The following is a 21,457-nucleotide window of genomic DNA, read 5'->3' on the forward strand; positions in this document are numbered from 1 at the left end:
TTGTACGTGTTAGCATCAGTGTTGTGTCGTTCCTGTCGATGATAGAGCAAGTGCTGCACGTGTTTATAAAAGGAGTATGCCATTTGACCCAATATGCTTGTGCTCCATCAACACTACATCAATCGAATCGATCAGTTTATCGGCTTCGTTTCACAGGGGGAGGAGGAGTGGACAAGAGTAAAGAGAAGAACAGTGGGGAGTAGGCCAGTGGGCACCATAAGGGCATCACTTGACTGACTCGACATATCATTGACATGTTTGTAAGAATAGTCCCGCAAACATAAACAAATGGCCGTGTACAAATAATCACATGAAATCATGAGTACTTTGTTTTGTCAAATTGGATGGGTCCTGACCTACCATTACATTTGTAGTGAAACAAAAGGTAATTTGGACCATTGGAACTATGGCACATAATGCCTTCAGGATAATCATTTGGAATTCTGGAACCATGTTGATGCCCTGCTTGCTGTAGTATTTTACAAATCTATGTGCCTTCTACTGGCTGAGAAGTCTTCTTTTGTTCTTGATTTCATTTATGGTGAGGCATACATACATCAACCCTTATCTTCTCCATATAATCAAGCTGAGTGAACCTAAATGATGCGGTGTCTCCAATCGAGGGGAGGGAGAGGAAAGGGGAGAGGGGAGAGGGAAGGAAGGTGAGGGGAAGGGAGAACGTGGGATGGGAGGGTGAGAGGAGAGGAGAGGAGGAGGAGATGGGAGCACAGACGGGGAAGGGAGGATGGAGGAGAGAGCGGGAGGGAGAGGGCGGTATAGGGAGGAGGCAAGGGGGTAATGAGGTAAGGAGAGGTGTGTGAGGGGTCGGGGATGATAGGAGGGAGGGGAGGAGGTAGGGGCTGGGAGGGAGAGGTGATGATAGGGGAGGGGGAAGGGGGATGAAGGGGAGGGGGAGAGAGAGGAAGGGCAGAGGAATGGGAAGGGAGAGGGGGAAGGGGAGGGGGAACAGGATCAGGGAGGGGGAGGATAGGGGATGGAGAGGGGAGGGGAGGAGAACAAGAACAAGAACAGGAACAGGAGTGGGAAGGGAGAAGAGATAGTGTACGTGAGAGGGAGGGAGATGGAGTCCTTCTTTGGACTCCTTCCAAACACCACCCCAAACCCAACTCCTCACCCCCAAAGTTGACCTGGGTGACAAGGTATCCCCCACTCCACGTTCTACCCCCATGGGCCCTCCTCCCAACCTCAACCCCTTCCAGATTACACCCCCAACTCCCACCTCCTTCCCCTCTCCCTCACACCCCTTCCCCACAAACTTAGAATTCCTTCTGTGATATCATCAAAGTGTATAATCCCTCAAAGACCTCAGGTTTCCCCTAAACTTATTTTAGTGCAATTGTAACAGCCTCAGGTGCATCCATGAGTACAATCATGTGTAACATTGATAAACCATGCAGGAAACGCGTCATCTTGCCTGCACGTCTGTGTGTGTAATCACTTGTTATGTTTGCCTGCAGAAATCACAGAACGATGTGATTTCATTTTTAAACATCCGTTTTTCACCAGATTTGTATTCATTTCATGTGCAGCACCTTGAGGGACCTCTAACAATGAAAATAGAAGTGGAGTAGACCCCACAAATAAGCAGTCCCCAAAGAGTCCAGTCAAATTGTTCACAAATTTCACATTTCATTGTGGCACAACAACGGCAACCACAAATATTTACCTTTAAATAAAAGTGAAAATCAAGGAAGAAACAGTGAAATGTGCCAACCAGAGTCAACAAACAAAATGTTTGACTTTCATTGCAAAGCTACAGCTCAACATGGTGGAGCTCCAAACCAGATGTTTGATTCGATGTTGTTTTTAATAAGAATATTTTTATAGGCATATTAATAGAACATATTAATTTATGAATGTAGATCACACAAAAAATATGAATCAATGTGATCTCGTGTAATAACAAACTGCATACGTAAAAACAAAAAGTGAGTGCCGTCTACTGTATCGCCATGACTTGCAAAAGAAGCTTGAAGAGCGCTCCCCCAAGCAGCTTACACACTCAATAAATTGTTGAGATGCCAGGAGTGGCCCACAATGTCAGAATTAGCCAAATTAACAATTTTTCAATCGCCGTAACTGCTGCTGAGGTCAATTCTACAGTTTAAATTTTGAAATTTGGTTCGATATTTGCAGGAATTCAACAAAGGCACGACCACTGGCATTTATAAGCATTGCGATGTATATAGGAATACAGCGATTTGTAGGTATGAAGATCAGCTATATTACCATTCGTAGATATGAAGCCTTATTTTACAAAAACCGGACCTGTTTTGATACGAGGCATATTTGAGTTGAGCGGAGAAAATGGCGGAATTTAGACCCATAAGCTGAGCGACATGAATGCAGGCCTGTTGGTGTAAGACCAAAGGTAAGCCTGTTAGCGTAAATGGTCTTCAAAAACACACCCAAACACCAGTTTCCATTCATGCAATCCTTTGAAAGTCAAGAAGTATGTATGCAAAGTTTGAGTCCACTAGGTTTCATGGTTTTGGGGTTATGGAGGAGATGAACACACACTGCCTGTTATATATATATTATATGTATATAAATACATATATATATATATATATATATATATATATATATATATATATATATATATATGTGTGTGTGTGTGTGTGTGTGTGTGTGTGTGTGTGTGTGTGTGTGTGTGTGTGTGTGTGTGTGTGTGTGTGTGTTCCAATGCATATAATTTGACTTTACCATTCCAATACTTATGGACAGCACTGTATATAATCTTTGAGGGATTATTTTTTATTTTCCATTATAACCATTTTTTACGGCGTAGCCCATAGGGCAAAGCCGTCTAGAACAGTGTTTGTCCGTCTGTGTGTCCCCTCATAGTATACCAATCAGAGCTGAGGTTCTGGTCACATGACAGGGTGATGTGATTACGTCTGATGTCATTATGGCGGTACAGTGGCTGATTCTCAACACTCCAGCATTTTGATTACAATTTTGTTCAGGCCGAACATAACGTCGAACCTGTCATATATCACAATCGCCATGCTCAACCTTTAAGTTTTTCATTCAGTGTGAAACACAAACAAACCGATTGTTAAAATGACCATCAAATATCGAAAGCATCGGCGTTATGTCACTTCCGACAAAACGGTACGTGTAGGCCTTCGGCTTTATGCCTCACCTTTTATTTTTACAAACTAAGCCCAGGTTTCTTAATACAGTTGTGTATCGTTTCAGTAGTATCGTTTTCGTAATCTATATAATAATAGCGTAAGGACTCGACTTTGTTATCCCTTTTACGCCGCACCCAGTGACCCGATGCCCACGGCACTAATGGATTTACGATCTATGAACCGCACTCTTTGTTTATCACGTACAGCCATACTCGAAAAATCTGAATTAGCCGACGTTGGGGCCCAAAAGAATCCGATTAACTGCCCATACGACGCCATCGTATTGGCGTCTGCTGGGCGAAGGCGAAGCAAGCCGTCCGCTGATTGGACAGTCGAAGGCGAAAGCAAGCCGTCCACTAAGTGGACAATCCAGAGCATGCATTTGTGCCGGTGTCGGCGATCATTGTTCATATACGCACTCTTCATTCTCATCTTTCTTCCTAACTCTTACTCGGACAAGCAAATCCCCTATGCCATCCATAATGGTACACTCTATCCATACACCACATCCTCCCTTCCGTGGATGTTCCACGGGTTTCGGCTAGTAGTAATAATAATTATATAGTAAATATGACCATTACATTTTAATCCCAATGTCGTGAATACAAAGTTAATGGATTGAAGCGGTGTATGATTCATGAATCAATGATAATTAAGCGGTGTACGGTACTAACAACCGCGGAAGTAAGGAATTCGCCTCGGTTTTTTGATCGCATGTTATTAACCCAATCCTTGTGGGGTATATATTGTTGCGGTGGTTCAAATCCCCACTCCTGACAACAATTTGTTGCGGGGGCCGAGTTCAAAAATCCCCCTCTTTGACAACAATTTTGTTGCGTGATTCCCCTCGGTTAATACTGGAGAATCACGAATACCTTCAAGGTGCATGGATCATGGATCAAGGTGCACGCGTGTGCCGAAGAACCGCGCGATCGAACCTTCACTTTCCCACACCTTATGGGTGCCGAGCGGATTTGCACGGTTTGGAAAGCGGCGTTACCCCACGAGATTTATGGACCTGAGTCGAGCCAAATTCGGTCCCGGATGATGCTAGGCCAATTGGTGAAAGGACGTACTGAACAGGTTGGAAAGTAACAACAAAATGTACAGCCTTTTATTTAGAAGGCACAGAGAAACAGAGACGAAGATACAGCTTACCAATAATTCTTACTTAATAATAACCCCGACTTGGCGCCTTCACACTCTGACACACACACACACACACACACACACACACGCACACACACACACACACACAGAAAAAGGACACTGGTTAAGGGCGTACCGATGTACGTGCTGGGATTCCTCGCAATTGGCCACGTGGTCTGGTGTGCGCAGTTCGCAGTTCAATACCCTATCCGGACGTGCAGCCTGGATGAGGTCCGAAGGACGAACCACCGCCTCGAAGTTGGCACGGACGAACTTAGCACAGGTAGATGAACTTCAGCGCAGGTGAGTCGTGTCGAAAGGCCAACGCTTGCAGGTCAGCCAGATGGCGCAAAAGATCGGCGCAGAAGCGATGGGTGTCGATGAAGAACAAAGGCCAAAACAGGTGTCGTCTGGTGGAGCCAAAACAAGGGAGTCCAGAGCAGGGTGTCGTCCATGTGGCAATATCCCAGGCAAAGAGAATCGTGTCGTCCACGAGGCAAAGAGAGAACAGAGCAGGAGGTCGTCCTGTGCGCAGCGAAAATCCAAAGCCAAGAGAATGATAATGCGCTCCGCGTGGGCTTTTACCAGACCCGCCCACGCCCCTCAAAATGTTCCACAGCCTCCCATTGGCTGAGGTTTGCCGCATCATGGCGACGGGTTCCCGGCTCGCCATTGGTCACCTGGGCCGTGCTTTTGGCCACGCCTTCCTGCTCATTAAAAATGGCTTCCCTGAACCAACGAGGGTTTGAAATCCTGTCTAACTTCAACGCATATTGGTTTTGATTACTACACAATGGGAAAGGGATAATCTTTACATTCAATAGAAAATAACTAACTACTGCAGGCTAAATGTTGTCGTGCAATTTAACTATAGGGGGTTTGCTTTTATGGCACAACCGCAACAATATATTACAGGAGATATTCCCTCAGTTCTGTAAGTAAAACTTCCATCACCGATGTCGGGATTCCTACAAATTTATTTGTTTAATGTTTTAAGCAACATTAGCGACTGTTTAAAAAGGTAATCATGTGTGTTTGTGGTTTATAATATTTTACAAGCCCGGCTACGCCGCTATTAGACTTTCGGTCTTGTTTTATTACCCCCGCCAGAGGAGAGGGTATTGCATTTGAGTCCGTTTGTTTGTCTGGCTGTCTGTTTGTCCGCACAGAATAAATATGATTTTCTCTGCAACTGTTGGTCCGATTGACAAGAAATTTTCACCATAGGTGCAACTCCACCTGCAGAATTTTTTAATGATAATTATGATGTCGTAGGTCACTTGGTTTGGCCGCCATCTTGGAAAAATCGAATAACTTTGCACCTCTATATCTCCGAAAGCACTGAATACAAAAAATTGAGACATGGCTCATTGTAAAGAACTCTCCATGTGGAATAAAATATGTTAATGATGATGTCATAGGTGCCTCCATTATGACGTCATCATTCGACAAGTACAAAACTTAATCCGATCAAGATGAAATTTCTTGAGCATAATCTAGGAATAAATGAGTTTAGAAAAAAAAAAGAATGATGACGTCATCGGTCACGTGGTTCGGCCGCCATATTTGATTTAACACAAAAGCCTTAAAAACCACTGAAAATACATCCTGGCGAGGGTTTGCAATCTCTGATTGCTGTTTTTATTGTTAACTATTGTGAACAAACATTCTCCATTTGCTACTGAATAATTTAATGAATAGCTTTATTTTTTTTCTTCCCAAGACAATCGTTTGTACTCTTTTGTATGTTCTATTCCTATGTTAGCGCTTTTCATGAGACTGGGACCTTAGCTTTGCATCCCATGTACTGATATTGATATTGTCTCTTTGTGTTCTTTTAGTTTATTTGATTAAAGCTTTTATTCTTTGTGTCCTTATCCTTCTTTTAATACATGCAAACGTTGATCGACCTTTGTTAAAATTATAATCCCCATTTCATTTCTTCAACATTCATGAGAAAGAGGTGCATTCTTGATATTACATATATATTTTAAATTGAATTTCTTTTATAATACGCTTGCTCATTGCACCTTTTATCTTGTTGCTCCCTTTAACATTCCCCAATAGAGGCGACATCCATCAGCTACGATGGGAGCATGTTCATGAAAGTGGTGATGCCCACGGTGATGCATACGGAGGCAGAGGACGTATCGCTGCGCTTCCGCTCTCATCGAGCGTTTGGCCTACTTCTTGCAACAACGTCCCGTGATTCAGCAGACACCTTGCGCCTTGAGCTCGATGCTGCCCGCGTGAAACTCACCGTTAATCTGGGTAGAGTAGCCGGGCAAGATGTGAAATCGTTTTGTCAACCCATCACTCCTTGCCATTACTTTCCCCTATCATTGTTCTACTTTTATTTTCTGCCTAACTTACTTTCACAACTTCGTGCTTTGCCCCTTCTTTTCTTTTATCCCCTTGTTTGTCCTTCACTTCTTTGTATTTCTGTACTTCCTCTCCAATATATACGGTATACAGTATATATTGTTTATAAAGTCCTTGTGCAACTTTAAACTTTAATAACCTTTTATGTATATATGATAGAAACAAACTATCAATGGTGCATGAAAGCATAATACATATAGTTTTTACTCGATGCAGTTCGAATTTTGAAGCTTCAACATTACCACCATCTTACTATAATTCACCAAATGTCTGTCCGTCTGTTCCCAGGTACCGCAAAAACGGCTGAACCGATCGCAACGATATTTTGGGTGGGTAATGCGGGGACCCCCTGGAGTAAAATAGGCTGTATTGTTTTCCCAATTTTCCAATTTTTCCAATTTCCAATTTTCCAGTTTTTCCAAACACGATGGAATAATATTTACCGATATGAACAGTGATGTGGCTTTTATTGAAATTCTACAAATACTGTTTAGATTTTGATGATTTGCGTGTGATATGATTTAACGGATGTTTATATAAATCGTTTAAAATAAAAGAAAGCCTTCAATTTCTGATATTTTGCCTTTTCATTTGGGCCTTCCAATTGAAGCCCCGCCCGTAGGGTGGGTACCGTTGATAGTCTTTGATTAATGCATCTTTCTTCAATCCGATTTTCCAATTTGGTTAAACCATTCCCCAGTTGCTGCTGAATAATTTCATGAATTGTATTTGTGATTCAAAAACCGTGGTTTTGATGAGGAAACGACAGTTTAAATATATCCCGATAAAAATTAGTCCTATGGGGACAAGACAGACAAACGAAGTTGCAAAGGAATTGGTCCACGTATATTGACACACAATTCAAAACATAGTGTCAGGGACCTCTGTCTTGCCGGAAGAAGGTGATATCTAAAGATTTGTCACAGTTCAGGGACAAAGACATTCTGTAACATTGCAAAATAACCTTCCAGATTGGCTGTTGCTTCTTAAAGAAAAGAAAGCACCAATGACTTCCTGAGAATGCACCAGTCATTGATTTTTGGTGAGTCATTTTCATGTTTCCAAACTTCCTGAGGTTTTTCTATCCCCCAAATGCAGCAATTGTGGTGCTTGGTTTTGTCACTGATGTGGATTATTGCATCTGACAATGTCCTTTCATCAAGAAACCCAGGGGAGTTGCGGATTTTTGATCTGAACTGTTGACAAAAACATAACTTTGCATGTTAGTCGTCTTCCTTTAATATTTGGACCAACTCGATCTTGTAAGCATGTTCATGCAACTTCACTTTGAGAGTTTTGTGCACATCGAAACACCTTTGATGGACTCCTTTCAAATACTTATTGGACGATGGTCACAGTCACCTCAATGATTTTAGGCTTCCTTGATTGTGGTTTGTCCATCACTGACCCAATTTCCTTGGACTTTTTCATTCAAATGTTAATTGACTTCCTATGTGATGCATCTTTCTGTAATGAGCAGTGAATTTCGTTCACACAGGTGTTAAAGACTTTTGCTCTGTTAGCCAAAACACACATTTAACCATTCCTTACGTTGTCATCGTTTTCAATCAACTTCAGCATTTAAAATGAGAAACATTAAAATCAATATCAACAAAACATTATGAACTATGCTATCATATATCCATTACAATTTCTTTCTATCATGTTTACATCCAAAGTTATGAAGTTTAAATTTGCACAATGACTCAGTAAACAGTGTGTGTGTGTTTGTGCATGTGTGAATGTGTGTGTGTTTGTGTGTGTGTGTTTGTGTGCGTGCGCATATATATATACATATATATATATTGCAGATATATTGCAAATGCAGGTGTCCACAAGGTTCTTGTGCAACTTTTAATTTTTTAAACTCTTAATGTACACATGAATAGAAACAAACTATAAATGGTGCAATAAAGCATAATAATATAAAGTTTTTACTCATACTGGTCAAATTTTGAGGCTTCCGCATTACCACCATCTTTCCTAACGCATTGTTCAATCAGATTTTCCAATTCGTTGAAAACCTTGTACATTAGCTGCTGAATAATTTCATGAATTGCATTTTGATCCTAACCCTATGTTCATCCGGAGAATGTGCTTTTTATGAGTGAACAATAGTTTTACATAGCCCCATAAAATGTATTACAATTTGGACATGTCAGGTGAACGAGGTGGCCAAGCAATATGGGACTTTCAAAATGACGTATGACTTCCAACGAGGCATTTTGCGCATTCGCTGAGTGTGTGTTTTCTGTTAATCGGTTCTGCTCACCCGACACTTTTAACTTGCCATTACGAGTACAATGTGTATTTCAAATCGTCTTTTTAAACATAATTTTCCGAATTTCGCAAAAGATTGGCAATTTCAAAATGGTTAACCATAATTGTTCTGTTCCTGAATGCGAAGGTGTTGAGTTCATACCATTCCCTGTTAGTGCAAACATTGAGCCTATTGAACTAAACGATAAATATGTATATATATATATATATATATATATTAGGGTGGTCCAAAAATTTGAAGATTGGATTTTCATTTCTCCACAAGCCTGCCCCTATTCCTATTGAAGAAAGTAGTTTGTGGTGAAAATTTGAGCTTGATTGGACAATATTTAGAGGTTGCTCAAAATGTTGACATTTTAATGAATAATAAGATAAAGAATTTTTAGTATCACACATCAATTCATAGATAATTATCTATTTTCATTTACTCAAATTATTTATTATTGTTATTGTTGTTGTTTGTTTGTAAACTAATAAATAATTATGTACAATGTACCATTGTACAATGTACATGTATGTTCAATTGTTCATTGTTCATTGTTCAATGTTCATTCATATAGTCAAATTAAGATTAAAAACAAAACAGTAGATTAAACATTCATGTATTAATTTGACAATAAATCATTTATCGGAAAAAATAAATCATCCATCAGAAAATATAAAATATCTATCAGAGGCGATAAAACAAATCTATCAGAACAATTAAAACAAAGTAAACATCAGAATACACATAATTTGAATGATTTTACGTAACATTGTTTTCAGAAACTTGTGTTTCAAAACATTGCCTACTTCTTTGACAAGATGGCTTTGGTTGACACTGGAAAGTTTTCACGATGAAGTTTCACAACTCTCAACACAAATTGCTTCTGCTCTTCATTCTTGGTCAAAGTGTCATGGAAAGTTTGGATGAGAGCAACACCTCGCTCAGCACAGTCATTGATAACCTTCATGCTGCGTATCTTCTTCTCAAGCTCTTGGTATGAGTTGTCTGTGTTCCAGAGGTGTGGCTCCTTTTCCAGAAAACTCAGTGATACTTCTTTGTCAGACTCTGAGATGACAACACCAAATAATTCAAGAGATCGACTTGTGATGTAGGTCTCCACTGAGTCAGAAAGCCTGAAGGCTTTAGCATCTATCCTATGAGGATTGTTTGGCTTTGGAGCCCGCTTGAAGTTCTTCACCATCTTTGCCTTTGTCTCATCATCCACCCGGCTATCAAAAAGAGCTAATGCAGCAAGGCTTTCTGACAAATACCAGAGGTGTCCAGTGAATGCTTTGACAGCAGTTTCATGGACAACCATATCTGGGTAAGAATCAAGGGTTGAAAGAAGAAGCAAATCATTGAGAGGTGCCTTTGTGGGTAGCGACGCCTCATGCCAGAATCTCGCATACACAAGTGCAACAAAAAGAGCAATCTGTGTGATTCCCTTCAATTCACGTGATGTTAGCTTTATTTGGTCTTTGAAGAGAATCATCTTGAGAGCATATATGGCTTTCATCATCCAGCGGGCATTGTGCATAGCTCCTGGGGCACGGAATTTCACCTCTCTGGCCTCACATCCACCCAGAAATGTATGGCATAGTCTCAGAAGTTCTTCATAGTCATCACGTGGGTGTTGTTCTTCGAGTGCAGCTGCATAAAAATGTATCATATTCTGACGTTCAACAAGGTTATCGGAAAATACTGTTACGGACGCGGTTTAGATGTTATTTACCGAGCGGTGGTATTGCCGCGACCGAACAGTTATTCCCCGACTCGACCCCGATTCCACCCAGACGTTGACCAAATCGCGCTATGCTAAATCAATGATGGAAAGGACACAACGACTGGGATAGATGAAACGACGCAAGGGGTATAGTTCTCAAGACCTCCGGAGGAGGGTATAATTACAGTGGTGGAGAAAAGGGGGTAGATTACAAGGTAGTGAGGTAAAGACACAGAAGAGATGGGCACTTAATTACAGTCTTATCTTATCCCAGACAGACCACAGACAAACGGAACAAGGTAGACTTACACAGGGATTGATGGCAGGAATCGACAGGTAGGTTGATAGCACAAGGTGCACCTTGGCTCGGGGACAGGATCAAGCACGGTCCAAGAGATGCAGGGAGGTGTCACAGCGCTCGGAAGGGACGTCTCTCTTGCTTCAAGCTCAGCGCGCATCTGACGTCACCTCCCTCTTCCTGCGCATGCTCAGCGGGGAGTGACACGCCCTCGGCTGGTTGGCTCCGCCCCCCTGGGGCTGGTCCGCCGCTTCCATTGGGTGCGGGGGTTACCGGGCTCCGCCCTTGACGAGGAGCTGACAGGGAGTCCCTATTTGGTAACCCCGTCGAGCACATGTTTGATGGCGGCTCAAGCCGGAGTGAGGACGCGCACTCCCCTCGCCCGCCGCTGCCGTTGCTGTTGTTGTTGTTGTTGTTGTTGTTGCTGAACCGTGAGGAAGAGCTGCGGGGAGGTATTGGGAGGTCCTAAACTTCCTAACGGTGCCATACAATCACATTCTGGTGCAACGAAGGGTCAGAATTAATGGAAACGAGTCCTTAACTGACATAGACTAAGAATAACTAGCAAGATGTCCTATAGTTGTCTTACATGAGATGCGGTGAACCTGGGCACGACATTTAATGGGGGAAATAGGGGGAGGTCGGGTCTACAGAGTGTTGTTTACAGAAAATGGGATCTGGGAATGGGGGATTGGGGATAGTTGGGAAGTATTGAGGAAATAGGGGAATATTTACAAGCGGATATGGATGGATGCAAATCCCATATCCGCAACAATACTTTATCTTCTCCTACTTGGAACCTCTTCTTGTCAATTAAAGGCCACTGTTTCTGAAACCTCTTGAACAGTCTGATCTCAGGTCCGCTAGTGGGTCCTATGACTTTAGTTGTAACATCAGAGAGCATTACTTCAAACACATGATGACGGCATGCAATCCAGACAAGCTTAGCATCCAAAGCTGCTTCAATGAGGGTACATGCTCCGTTTCTCAGCCCTGTGTTGGATGCAGTGGTGTCAAACACGATGCCTTTCACCAACTGTTTGACATACCACTCCTCAAGAAGTTGTATGCATGCATTTGCTTGTGCTACACCAGTGCCTTGGGGAATTTTTGGGACTCCAAGCAACTTCTCGGTATTCATACCAGTTGCAATTATCGCTACCCGATCAACAGATTCTTTGTGATTGCCAGTATAATCAGGGAGCAGTTTCCCATCCCAGTGTAGTAGGAGTGGGCTATTACATGAGAAATTTGCCTTTTCTTCAGTGGCCATTATTTCCCTTCCACGAATTCGAGCAGGACGCATTCCACTGTGTGACAGAGAAATGTCTTCAATGGTATGACCAAGAGATTGTGCAAAAGCACTGGCCACAAACATAGCACGTCGATCTGAGAGATTTACTCTGTCCAGAGTTGCCACTATTGCTGGAGTGATCACCTTGATGGGAGCCCTTTTTCGCCTGTTTGGCAGAAGATGGACTTTGGAGTTTGAATTCATTGTCCCCTGAATCGGAGCTTTCAATCTCAGACTCATCATCATCATCAACCACAGCCAATGTTGATGGAACAGATTGCATTGCTGTTAGAGTCTCAGCAGCATGTTTCTTCTTTCTTTTATCTTCATTCTCAAGCCTGATACGCTTTCTGTTCTCCTTCACTGCCAGAGTGTTGTCCACAGATCCCATACGTGAACTTGAGGGATCCTCACGCTGCATGATAAGGAATGCTTTGTCTTCTTCATTCGTCATTTTCTCAAGTGCATCATTTGGTGAGATATCGAAGAGGGATTGAAGATCATCTTTGAACATCTGCTCCTTCACTCTCTCGTTTTCGAATGTCTTGGTTCTATTTTTCTTGACCGGTTTGTAGGCATCATACAACTTCAAAAGTTGGCGCTCACAGGAATCTACTCTCTGCACTGGAATGTGTGCTTTCTCCCAGTATGCACACACAGCTTGTACACTAAGTTTGGCACTTTCACGAACTGTATGGTGTTCTTGTATGTGATGGTACACCATTTTCTGCAATGTGTGTCCTTTGGTTGGTACTCCCCCACATATTATTTCCTTTTCAGACTTGCCCAGCAACCAAACTGTGGAAGAGCTGCGAGTTTCTGCCATCTCAAAAAAACAGGATGAATTAAAAATGTTATTTTTTGAGCAACCTGTAAATAAGTTCCAATTGACCTCATATTTGGTTCATATGATCTTTATAAACATAGGAACAAGGGCAGGCTTGTGGAGCATGGATTTTTAATAGTATTAAATATTACATATATCTGTGGATAGAGTTTTGTGATAGATAGTGCTTGGAGTTTTTGATTTTTTGATAGAGTTTTAGAGTTACATATAATATTTATATGTAATTATATAAATTATATGTACATATAATTATTATATGTACATATAAATACATATAATTACATTTATATGTAATTATATGTATTTATATGTAATTTATATTTATATGTAGTTATAGTCTAGTAGGAAGACTAGGTCCCCCTGCACCCCCCGGAGATATACTTCTAATCAGTGTTTCTAGATTGGACAAAATGTGTAGAAAATGACTAGCTATGGCCCCAAGCTGAAAAAATGTCCCACATACCATTTTTATGCAAATTACTGCTGCAAATTTTATGCAAAATTATGCAAATTTTATGCAAATTTTTGATGAGGAGTAGAGTTGAGGGGTCTTTGAGGGCTTCATCGAGGTGCTCTCGGTTGCAAGACTGGGTCATTCTGAGAAGCACAGCAGGGTCAGAGATCATGATGTTCTCCTCCTCAGTGAATCTCTCCATCAACAGCCTCTCCATTGCCTCACACACTGTTTTGAGGCAAAAGAGGGACTTTGCGTAGGCCTTTCCACTGAGAACACCTTTGAGAGATCCACTTGTTACTAGTTGTGCCTCAAAGAGAATCTCTGCATATCCAGAACCACGCATCTTGTGTCCAGTGAGCATCCCGATGTAGTTCATGGATGTGTGGAAGGGTCCAATCGTTACTACATGACTAGCAAATTCATTTGGCCAGCGCCAGATGATGGGAAGGGCTTTCATGCAGACACCCAGATCAAATGTATTCAGGACCCATCTCTGACCCACCTCAGCAGTTGCTGCCTCGGAACGCTTCAGTAGCTCACGAACAACTGCGTTGTCTGTGATCGGTCTGTGCCTGGTGCCTGCATGGCATGGCAATGGCCTGCAGCCTGTGCCTGGGCTAGGGGGTTTCACCTCTGCAACTGGTTCTCCCCCACCCAGCAAATCAACAGTCGACTACTGCACGCCTATCCACCAACCGATCACAGACAACGCAGTTGTTCGTGAGCTACTGAAGCGTTCCGAGGCAGCAACTGCTGAGGTGGGTCAGAGATGGGTCCTGAATACATTTGATCTGGGTGTCTGCATGAAAGCCCTTCCCATCATCTGGCGCTGGCCAAATGAATTTGCTAGTCATGTAGTAACGATTGGACCCTTCCACACATCCATGAACTACATCGGGATGCTCACTGGACACAAGATGCGTGGTTCTGGATATGCAGAGATTCTCTTTGAGGCACAACTAGTAACAAGTGGATCTCTCAAAGGTGTTCTCAGTGGAAAGGCCTACGCAAAGTCCCTCTTTTGCCTCAAAACAGTGTGTGAGGCAATGGAGAGGCTGTTGATGGAGAGATTCACTGAGGAGGAGAACATCATGATCTCTGACCCTGCTGTGCTTCTCAGAATGACCCAGTCTTGCAACCGAGAGCACCTCGATGAAGCCCTCAAAGACCCCTCAACTCTACTCCTCATCAAAAATTTGCATAAAATTTGCATAATTTTGCATAAAATTTGCAGCAGTAATTTGCATAAAAATGGTATGTGGGACATTTTTTCAGCTTGGGGCCATAGCTAGTCATTTTCTACACATTTTTTCCAATCTAGAAACACTGATTAGAAGTATATCTCCGGGGGGTGCAGGGGGACCTAGTCTTCCTACTAGACTATTACAGTTACATATTTGATAGAGTTACATATAAAAGACTGATAGAGTTTTTCTGATAGATAGTGCTAGAGTTTTTCTTATTATTATTATTCTTCCACCCTATTTTGCACCTCCGAAAACTTCATAATTAAGTTTCTCAGCAACCGCTGGTCGGATTGACAGGAAATTTTCATCAAATGATCGGCTAGGCTCGTAGAATTTTTTAATGCTAATGATGACGTCATAGGTCACGTGGTATGGGCGCCATCTTGTAAAACACCTTCAACTTTGCCCCTCTGTATCTCCGAAACGGCTCAATGGGAAAATTTGAGGAATGGCTCATTCTAAAGAACTCTGCAATGGGAACAAAAACCCTAATATATATACACATACATACATACATACAGGGTGGTCCAGAAACCCAGGAGCATTTTGAAGAATGATACCTGCAACAAACAACTAAGCTTATTATTGTTCTTTGGTGCAAAACAAAACATGATTACTCGTTAAACAGTCTAATTAGTCTAACATACATGAAGCAGATCAGTTCAAATGTTCAAACTGCTTTCCTTCATTGTCTATGCACAGCTGTAGCCATGACTAAACACTCTGACACACAGTTCTGCATGTTTCAATCGTTAAGGCAGCAGTCTCATTACGGATGAATTGTTTCAAGTGTTTAAGGGTCGTAGGATTCCTCACATACAATTTGTGTTTGAGGAAACACCAAAGGAATAAATCACAGGGTGTTTTTAAATCACAAGACCGCAGCAGCCATTCAAACGGACCACGACGGCCAATCCATTTGTCTGTAAAGTTCAAATCAAGGGCCTGGCGTACACTGGCAGCATAATGAGCAGGCGTGCCATCATGCATGAACCACATTTGGCCATCATTGAGTAGAAATACATGCTGCTCCAACATTAGAAAGTAATTTGCAGCATTCACATTTTCATCAAAAAAGATTTGTCCAACAATGCCTCCAGAAGAAATGCCTGCCCAGACGGACACACTTGATACTGGATCTTGTGCTCAACAGTAAATTGTGGGCTGTCTACTGCCCATATCACGCTGTTACGACGATTCACAGAACCAGATCAAGTAAACTTGGATTCATTTGACCACAAGATCCTGTTCTGCAAATCATTGTCCATATCCATTAACCCAAGCAATGTCTCATATGCCTCAACGCCCCTGTGAAAATCATCCTCTGAAAGTTGGCGAATTAATCTGGGTATGTATGGTTTCAGATTAAGGTCTTTTAGTATTCTTCGAATCGATGATCGGCTTATGTTGGTGACATTTGATAAACGACGAGTTGATAATGGTGTGTTACTGTTGAGTTGTTGTTGAATGACTGCTCTGCTTTCCTCAGTTCAAACAGTACGAGGCCTACCTGGTGACTGTTTTGGAAGAATGCTGCCAGTTTCATAAAACTGCTTGTATATTCTGCTGATGGTTCTTCTGTCAATTGTGTCGGTGCCACATTCTTTGACATGTTGTTTGTGAACTTCAGCGGAATTTCCAGATGCAGAATACAAGCATACAGCGCGAATTTTCTGTCTCACGATATCCTCCATCATATTAGGGCGTCTAATTCACAATGAACTGAACTAATGCAAAGACAAACGTGTGCAGCACAGTGAGCAAAGCTCACCCCGATCCATATCACGTGATGCACCTCACTCCGTTGCGTATCACGTGATGCTTGTGTGTGTTGAAGCCGTCACATCCATTTACGAGTAATCATGTTTTGTTTTGCACCGAAGAACAATAATAAACTTCGTTGTTTGTTGCAGGTATCGTTCTTCAAAATGTGCCCAGGGTTTCTGGACCACCCTGTATATACAGTATATATACATATATAACAGCCCCCACAACCCATACAGCCCCATCTAGCCCCACCCCTCCCCAAAACACCTCCTCTTCCAAACACAAGTACAGTAAATCACAAAATTTTAATTCTAACCTGTGCACTGACAAGCACCAGATATGATGCTCCCATCAGTGTTAAAAAGCATCTAAACCAGGTATGGTGTCTCCCTCTGGGAGGTCTGTCTGAATGTTGGTTATGATGGCATCATCTTTCCAACTGCAGATGTCCTTTGAATAAATCCCCAAGCATACCATGTTCATACAAGGTAATCCTGTAAAGTTCAAAGTCCACTCAATGACGGGGTTGATCGGGGAGGTTGGGTAGAAGGCGCCTGCCCACAGATCCATATCGTCGGGAGTTTTTTGCAGTACAGGCTGCAAGATATCAACTTTTTCGGTGAGTTGATCAGAAAGTTCTCGAAATATTTTGGTGTGCAGAGACACACCCCTTTCTCTCAGGTACTTTTCCAAGTATTCTCTTCTTATTTTGGAAGCTTTGTGGGCCATTTTAGGTGACAATCCTTACCTGGCACGCACGATATACGTTCCCTGCCCGATGACCGATATACGTTCCCTGCCCGATGACCATTGTTGCTTGTGATTTCTTTTTCTGCACATACGCACTGAGCAATCTGCGGTGGATTACGTCATTTTGAAAGTCGCGTATTGGACGACGTCGACTGATACACTTGTCTGGGAAGACATTATTAAAAAACCATCACACATTTGAAGTGTAGTGGCGGGGAACCGAGTCCTGCTGGTGCAAGGTGAAATGTGAAAGATTTAATTGTTGTAGTCCAGCAACAAAATAAATCTGCAACATGGCAAAGTAACATTCACCAGTAACTGTTGCTTTTCAAAAAAAGAAAAGACCAATGATGCGTGACTCCCTGAGAGAACACCAAACATTGATTTTTGGTGTATCTCTCTAATGTTGTCAGACTTCCTGAGGTTTTTCTGTCTCCTCAAATGTGGTAATTGGCATGGTTGACTTTACCACTAATGTAGAAGTTGCCTTATCAGAAAATGTCAACTTGTCAATAAACCCAGGGGAATTGTGGATTTAACAACAGCAGTAACAATATTAATAACGACCTGAAGATGAACAAAACATTATGAATTATGCTTTCATACACCATTTATAGTTTGTTTTATTTCAAACTTGCACAAAAATGAAAGTTCAAAGTTGCACAAGTACTGTATGTACAGTATATATATGCAGGAGACATATACATACATACACACACACACACACACACATAAAAACACACACACACACACACACACACACACACACAATATTTTAAATTAAGACATCCTCACTGCTGTGGTTTATGAGGGCAAATTGCCATTTTGTTTCAGACCTGCAACAGCTGGTATTTGTTATTTGTCATTACCATAACAAGGAAGAGAAAAAATTTAGCTGTGACGGTTTTAAAATATAGGTTTTCAGGTTAAATGCAACTTGGCAAGATAGGAATTCTCATTGCTACCCCTTTGGGAATTTGCAAAGTAGTCTTTTGAAGTCCTAAAAAAAACCTCCTTGGCAGATGTACCAACCCAACCCAGGAGCTGTCTCTTCTGCATTATTCTCTTTATGCCATGGTTATTTTGACTTTCCAGATGTACACAGCACATGCACATGGGTGCAGCATTGAGTTTAATTTTAGCTGGATAACTATATTTTACATTTGCACACACATGCACACACACACACACGCACACATACATACATGCACATGCATACACATACACGCACACATGCACACGCACACGCACATGCACACGCACACAAGCACAAGCACACACAAAAAAAAAATACAAATCACACACACACGCACATGCACACATGCATACGCATACACGCACACACATGCACATGCACACGCACACAAGTACACACAAAAAAAATACAAATCACACACACACACACACACAAATTGGAGAAGAGTTATACTTTGCGACCTGGCAGATCTCCATTCTATCTCCTAAGATCCACTCGCGTGTGGGGATAGTAGGGAAAAACAACTTGATTTTGACCAATATGGAAAGGCAAAAATTTGCACAAGAACATAGAAATTGGACTATGGAACAATGTTCAAAGGTGCTTTGGGCAATAAGTTTCAGAAACTTGAATCTAAATTAAGCCAGTATGTGAGGCAATGAAAAACAAACTTAAAAAGAGCCTTGCTTGAAAGCAACAATTAAGCATGGAGGAGGTTCATTTCAGGTTTGGTGGTGCATATCCTAATGTAGTGTAAGAAAAGTACTGAAGATTTATGGTATATTGACTGCAGGAACGGACAAACAAATTTTAATCCACCATGCTATCCCCAATGAAGCTAGACCTATTGGTCCAAACTTATCTTACAGAAAGATACTGATCCAAAACACTCAAAAGAAAGAAACAAACAAAAGAAAGAGGAAGCTGGAGTTCTTAAACACATGAAATGGCCCCTCAAAACCCACACATCAATATCATTGAAGCTTTATTGGACTATTTGGATTTAGAAAAAGTAAAAAGTAATCCCTGCAACAGAGATGAGCTTTGGAAGATCTTGGAAGAAGTGTCCCCATAATAATTTACTCGCAAGGGTGGACATACTAACTACTAGCTTATATTAAGGTATACAACACAACAACAACAGGCATTTTAAGGCCATTTTCCCTGCTGGAGCGGGGGTTAGCCTTGCGGTCCCCATGACAGTCTTTTCCATTTTGCCCTATTTTCTGCATCTCTCCTTGTTAACCCCCTTGCCCGCATTTATTCTTCCACCATCTTTAGCCAAGTCTTTCTCGGTCTTCCCCGTCCTCTACTTCCTTCTACATTCATTTCCATCGCTCTTCTCAACCAGTCACTTTCATCCTTCCTCAACACATGACCAAACCATCTCAACCTGTTTCTCTTCACAGCATCAATCACAGGCTCTATTCCCATCATTTTTCGCAATTCATCATTTGTCTTCCTCTCTCTCAACGATACTCCGCACATCCACCAAACCATTCGCATTTCCACCCTTTCCAGCCTTCGTTGCTGCTCTACGTTCATTACCCATGTCTCGCTCCCATAAATCATAACACTTGTCACACATGCAGCATACACCTTTCCCTTCAGCTTCAACGACACTCCCCTCCTCGTCAGCACGCCACTCAGTTCCCGAAACTTCTTCCATGCACATCTCACTCTAGCAACCGTTGCCGAGTCTGATCCACCTTCTCCATTCAGCATGTCTCCTCGGTAGCAAAATGTTTTCACACCTTCCAGCTTCACTCCATCTCCAAGATCCAACTCAACATTTCCTCCATCTGCAGCCCCCTCCGTGCACACCTTACACTTGAAATAGCTGCCACACTGGTTAATGACCCTCTCAGACCACTACATTTTTGATGAACCCACTCAGTGCACCTTGTACATTGAATGGAGTTCACTCCGACACCATTCCTGCACACAGCACACGGCCATTTCCCAGTTCTTTCCACCTCACCACATGCTTTACCACTTGCAATCACCTTCATCTTTCCAAGATTCAACTTCAGACCTTTTGTCTCCATACATTCCTTCCACTTGTTCATCTTCTCCTTCAGTCCATCCATACTCTCCTGAATCAACACCAGATCTGCACACAACAACTCCCACCGAAAATCCTCCTTTACGTTCCGAGCCAGCACCTCCATCACAGCTACAAATAGTAGTGGACTTAGTACCGACCCCTGATGCACTCTCACCTTCACCTCAAACTCACCACTGTTCCCGTCCTTCATCCTTACAGCTGTGCGCGCTCTCTTGTACATTGCCATCACTACTCTGATCAACCATTCCTCCACTCCTAACTTCCTCAGTTTATATAAAGGCATAAATTTGGTTATTTGAATAAGATTGTTTTTTTCCATGAAGATGCATTTTTACATTGAACACAAAGTTTTAGTTTCCTTATGGATCATAGTAGAAGAAAGCAAAATGTCTTTGGACTTTTTCACACCAGTGTGTGAATGCAGTGTCTTCAGAAAGTACTCACACCCCATGACTTTTTCACATTTTGTTGTGTTACAGCCTGAATTCAAAATATATTAAATTGACGGTTTTTTTTGTCATCTATCAATCCCATAATGTCAAAGTGGAATGTTTTTTTTTCTTATAATTTCTTACAAAATAATTAAAAATGAAAAGTTTAAATGTTTTGAGTCAATAAGTATTCAAATCCTTTCCTATGACACTCGAAATTGAGCTCAGGTGCATCAAATTCCTTTGATCATTCCTGAGATGTCCCTAAAACTTGAGTGGAGTCAACCTGTGGCCATTTCAATTGGTTGAACATGACTTTTAATACACCTTTCTATACAAGATCCCACAGTTGACGGTGCATTACAGAGCAGAAACTTTACCATGAAGTCAAAGGAACTGTCCGTTTAACTCTGAGATGGAATGGTAAGGAGGCATCAATCTTGGGAAGGGTATAAAACAATTTCTGGAGTGTTGAAAGCTTCCAAGAGCAGAGTGAGCTCGTTCATTAGGAAATGGAAAGAATATGGAACGACCCAGACTCTTCCTAGAGCTGGCCGTCAGTCTAAACTGAGTAATTGGGCAAGAAGGACCTTGGTTAGGGAGGTGACCAAGAACCTAATGACCACTCTGACAGAGCAAGG

The 21,457-nt window shown here is 41.9% G+C and overlaps 1 protein-coding gene across 1 annotated transcript in view; it reads left to right on the top strand.

Annotated features, from left to right (window-relative positions):
* The window catches only part of NRXN2 (neurexin 2), an 871,230-nt gene that overhangs the window by 318,312 nt on the left and 531,461 nt on the right, over positions 1-21,457 (top strand). The window contains exon 9 of the mRNA XM_078784719.1: positions 6,378-6,581. Within this exon, the coding sequence (XP_078640845.1) occupies positions 6,378-6,581 (204 nt within the window). The remainder of the gene's footprint in view (positions 1-6,377; positions 6,582-21,457) is intronic.

The sequence above is a fragment of the Myxine glutinosa genome, chromosome 9 (genome assembly GCF_964187855.1).
Source record: "Myxine glutinosa chromosome 9, kmMyxGlut1.1, whole genome shotgun sequence".
In the NCBI taxonomy this organism is placed as follows: domain Eukaryota; kingdom Metazoa; phylum Chordata; class Myxini; order Myxiniformes; family Myxinidae; genus Myxine; species Myxine glutinosa.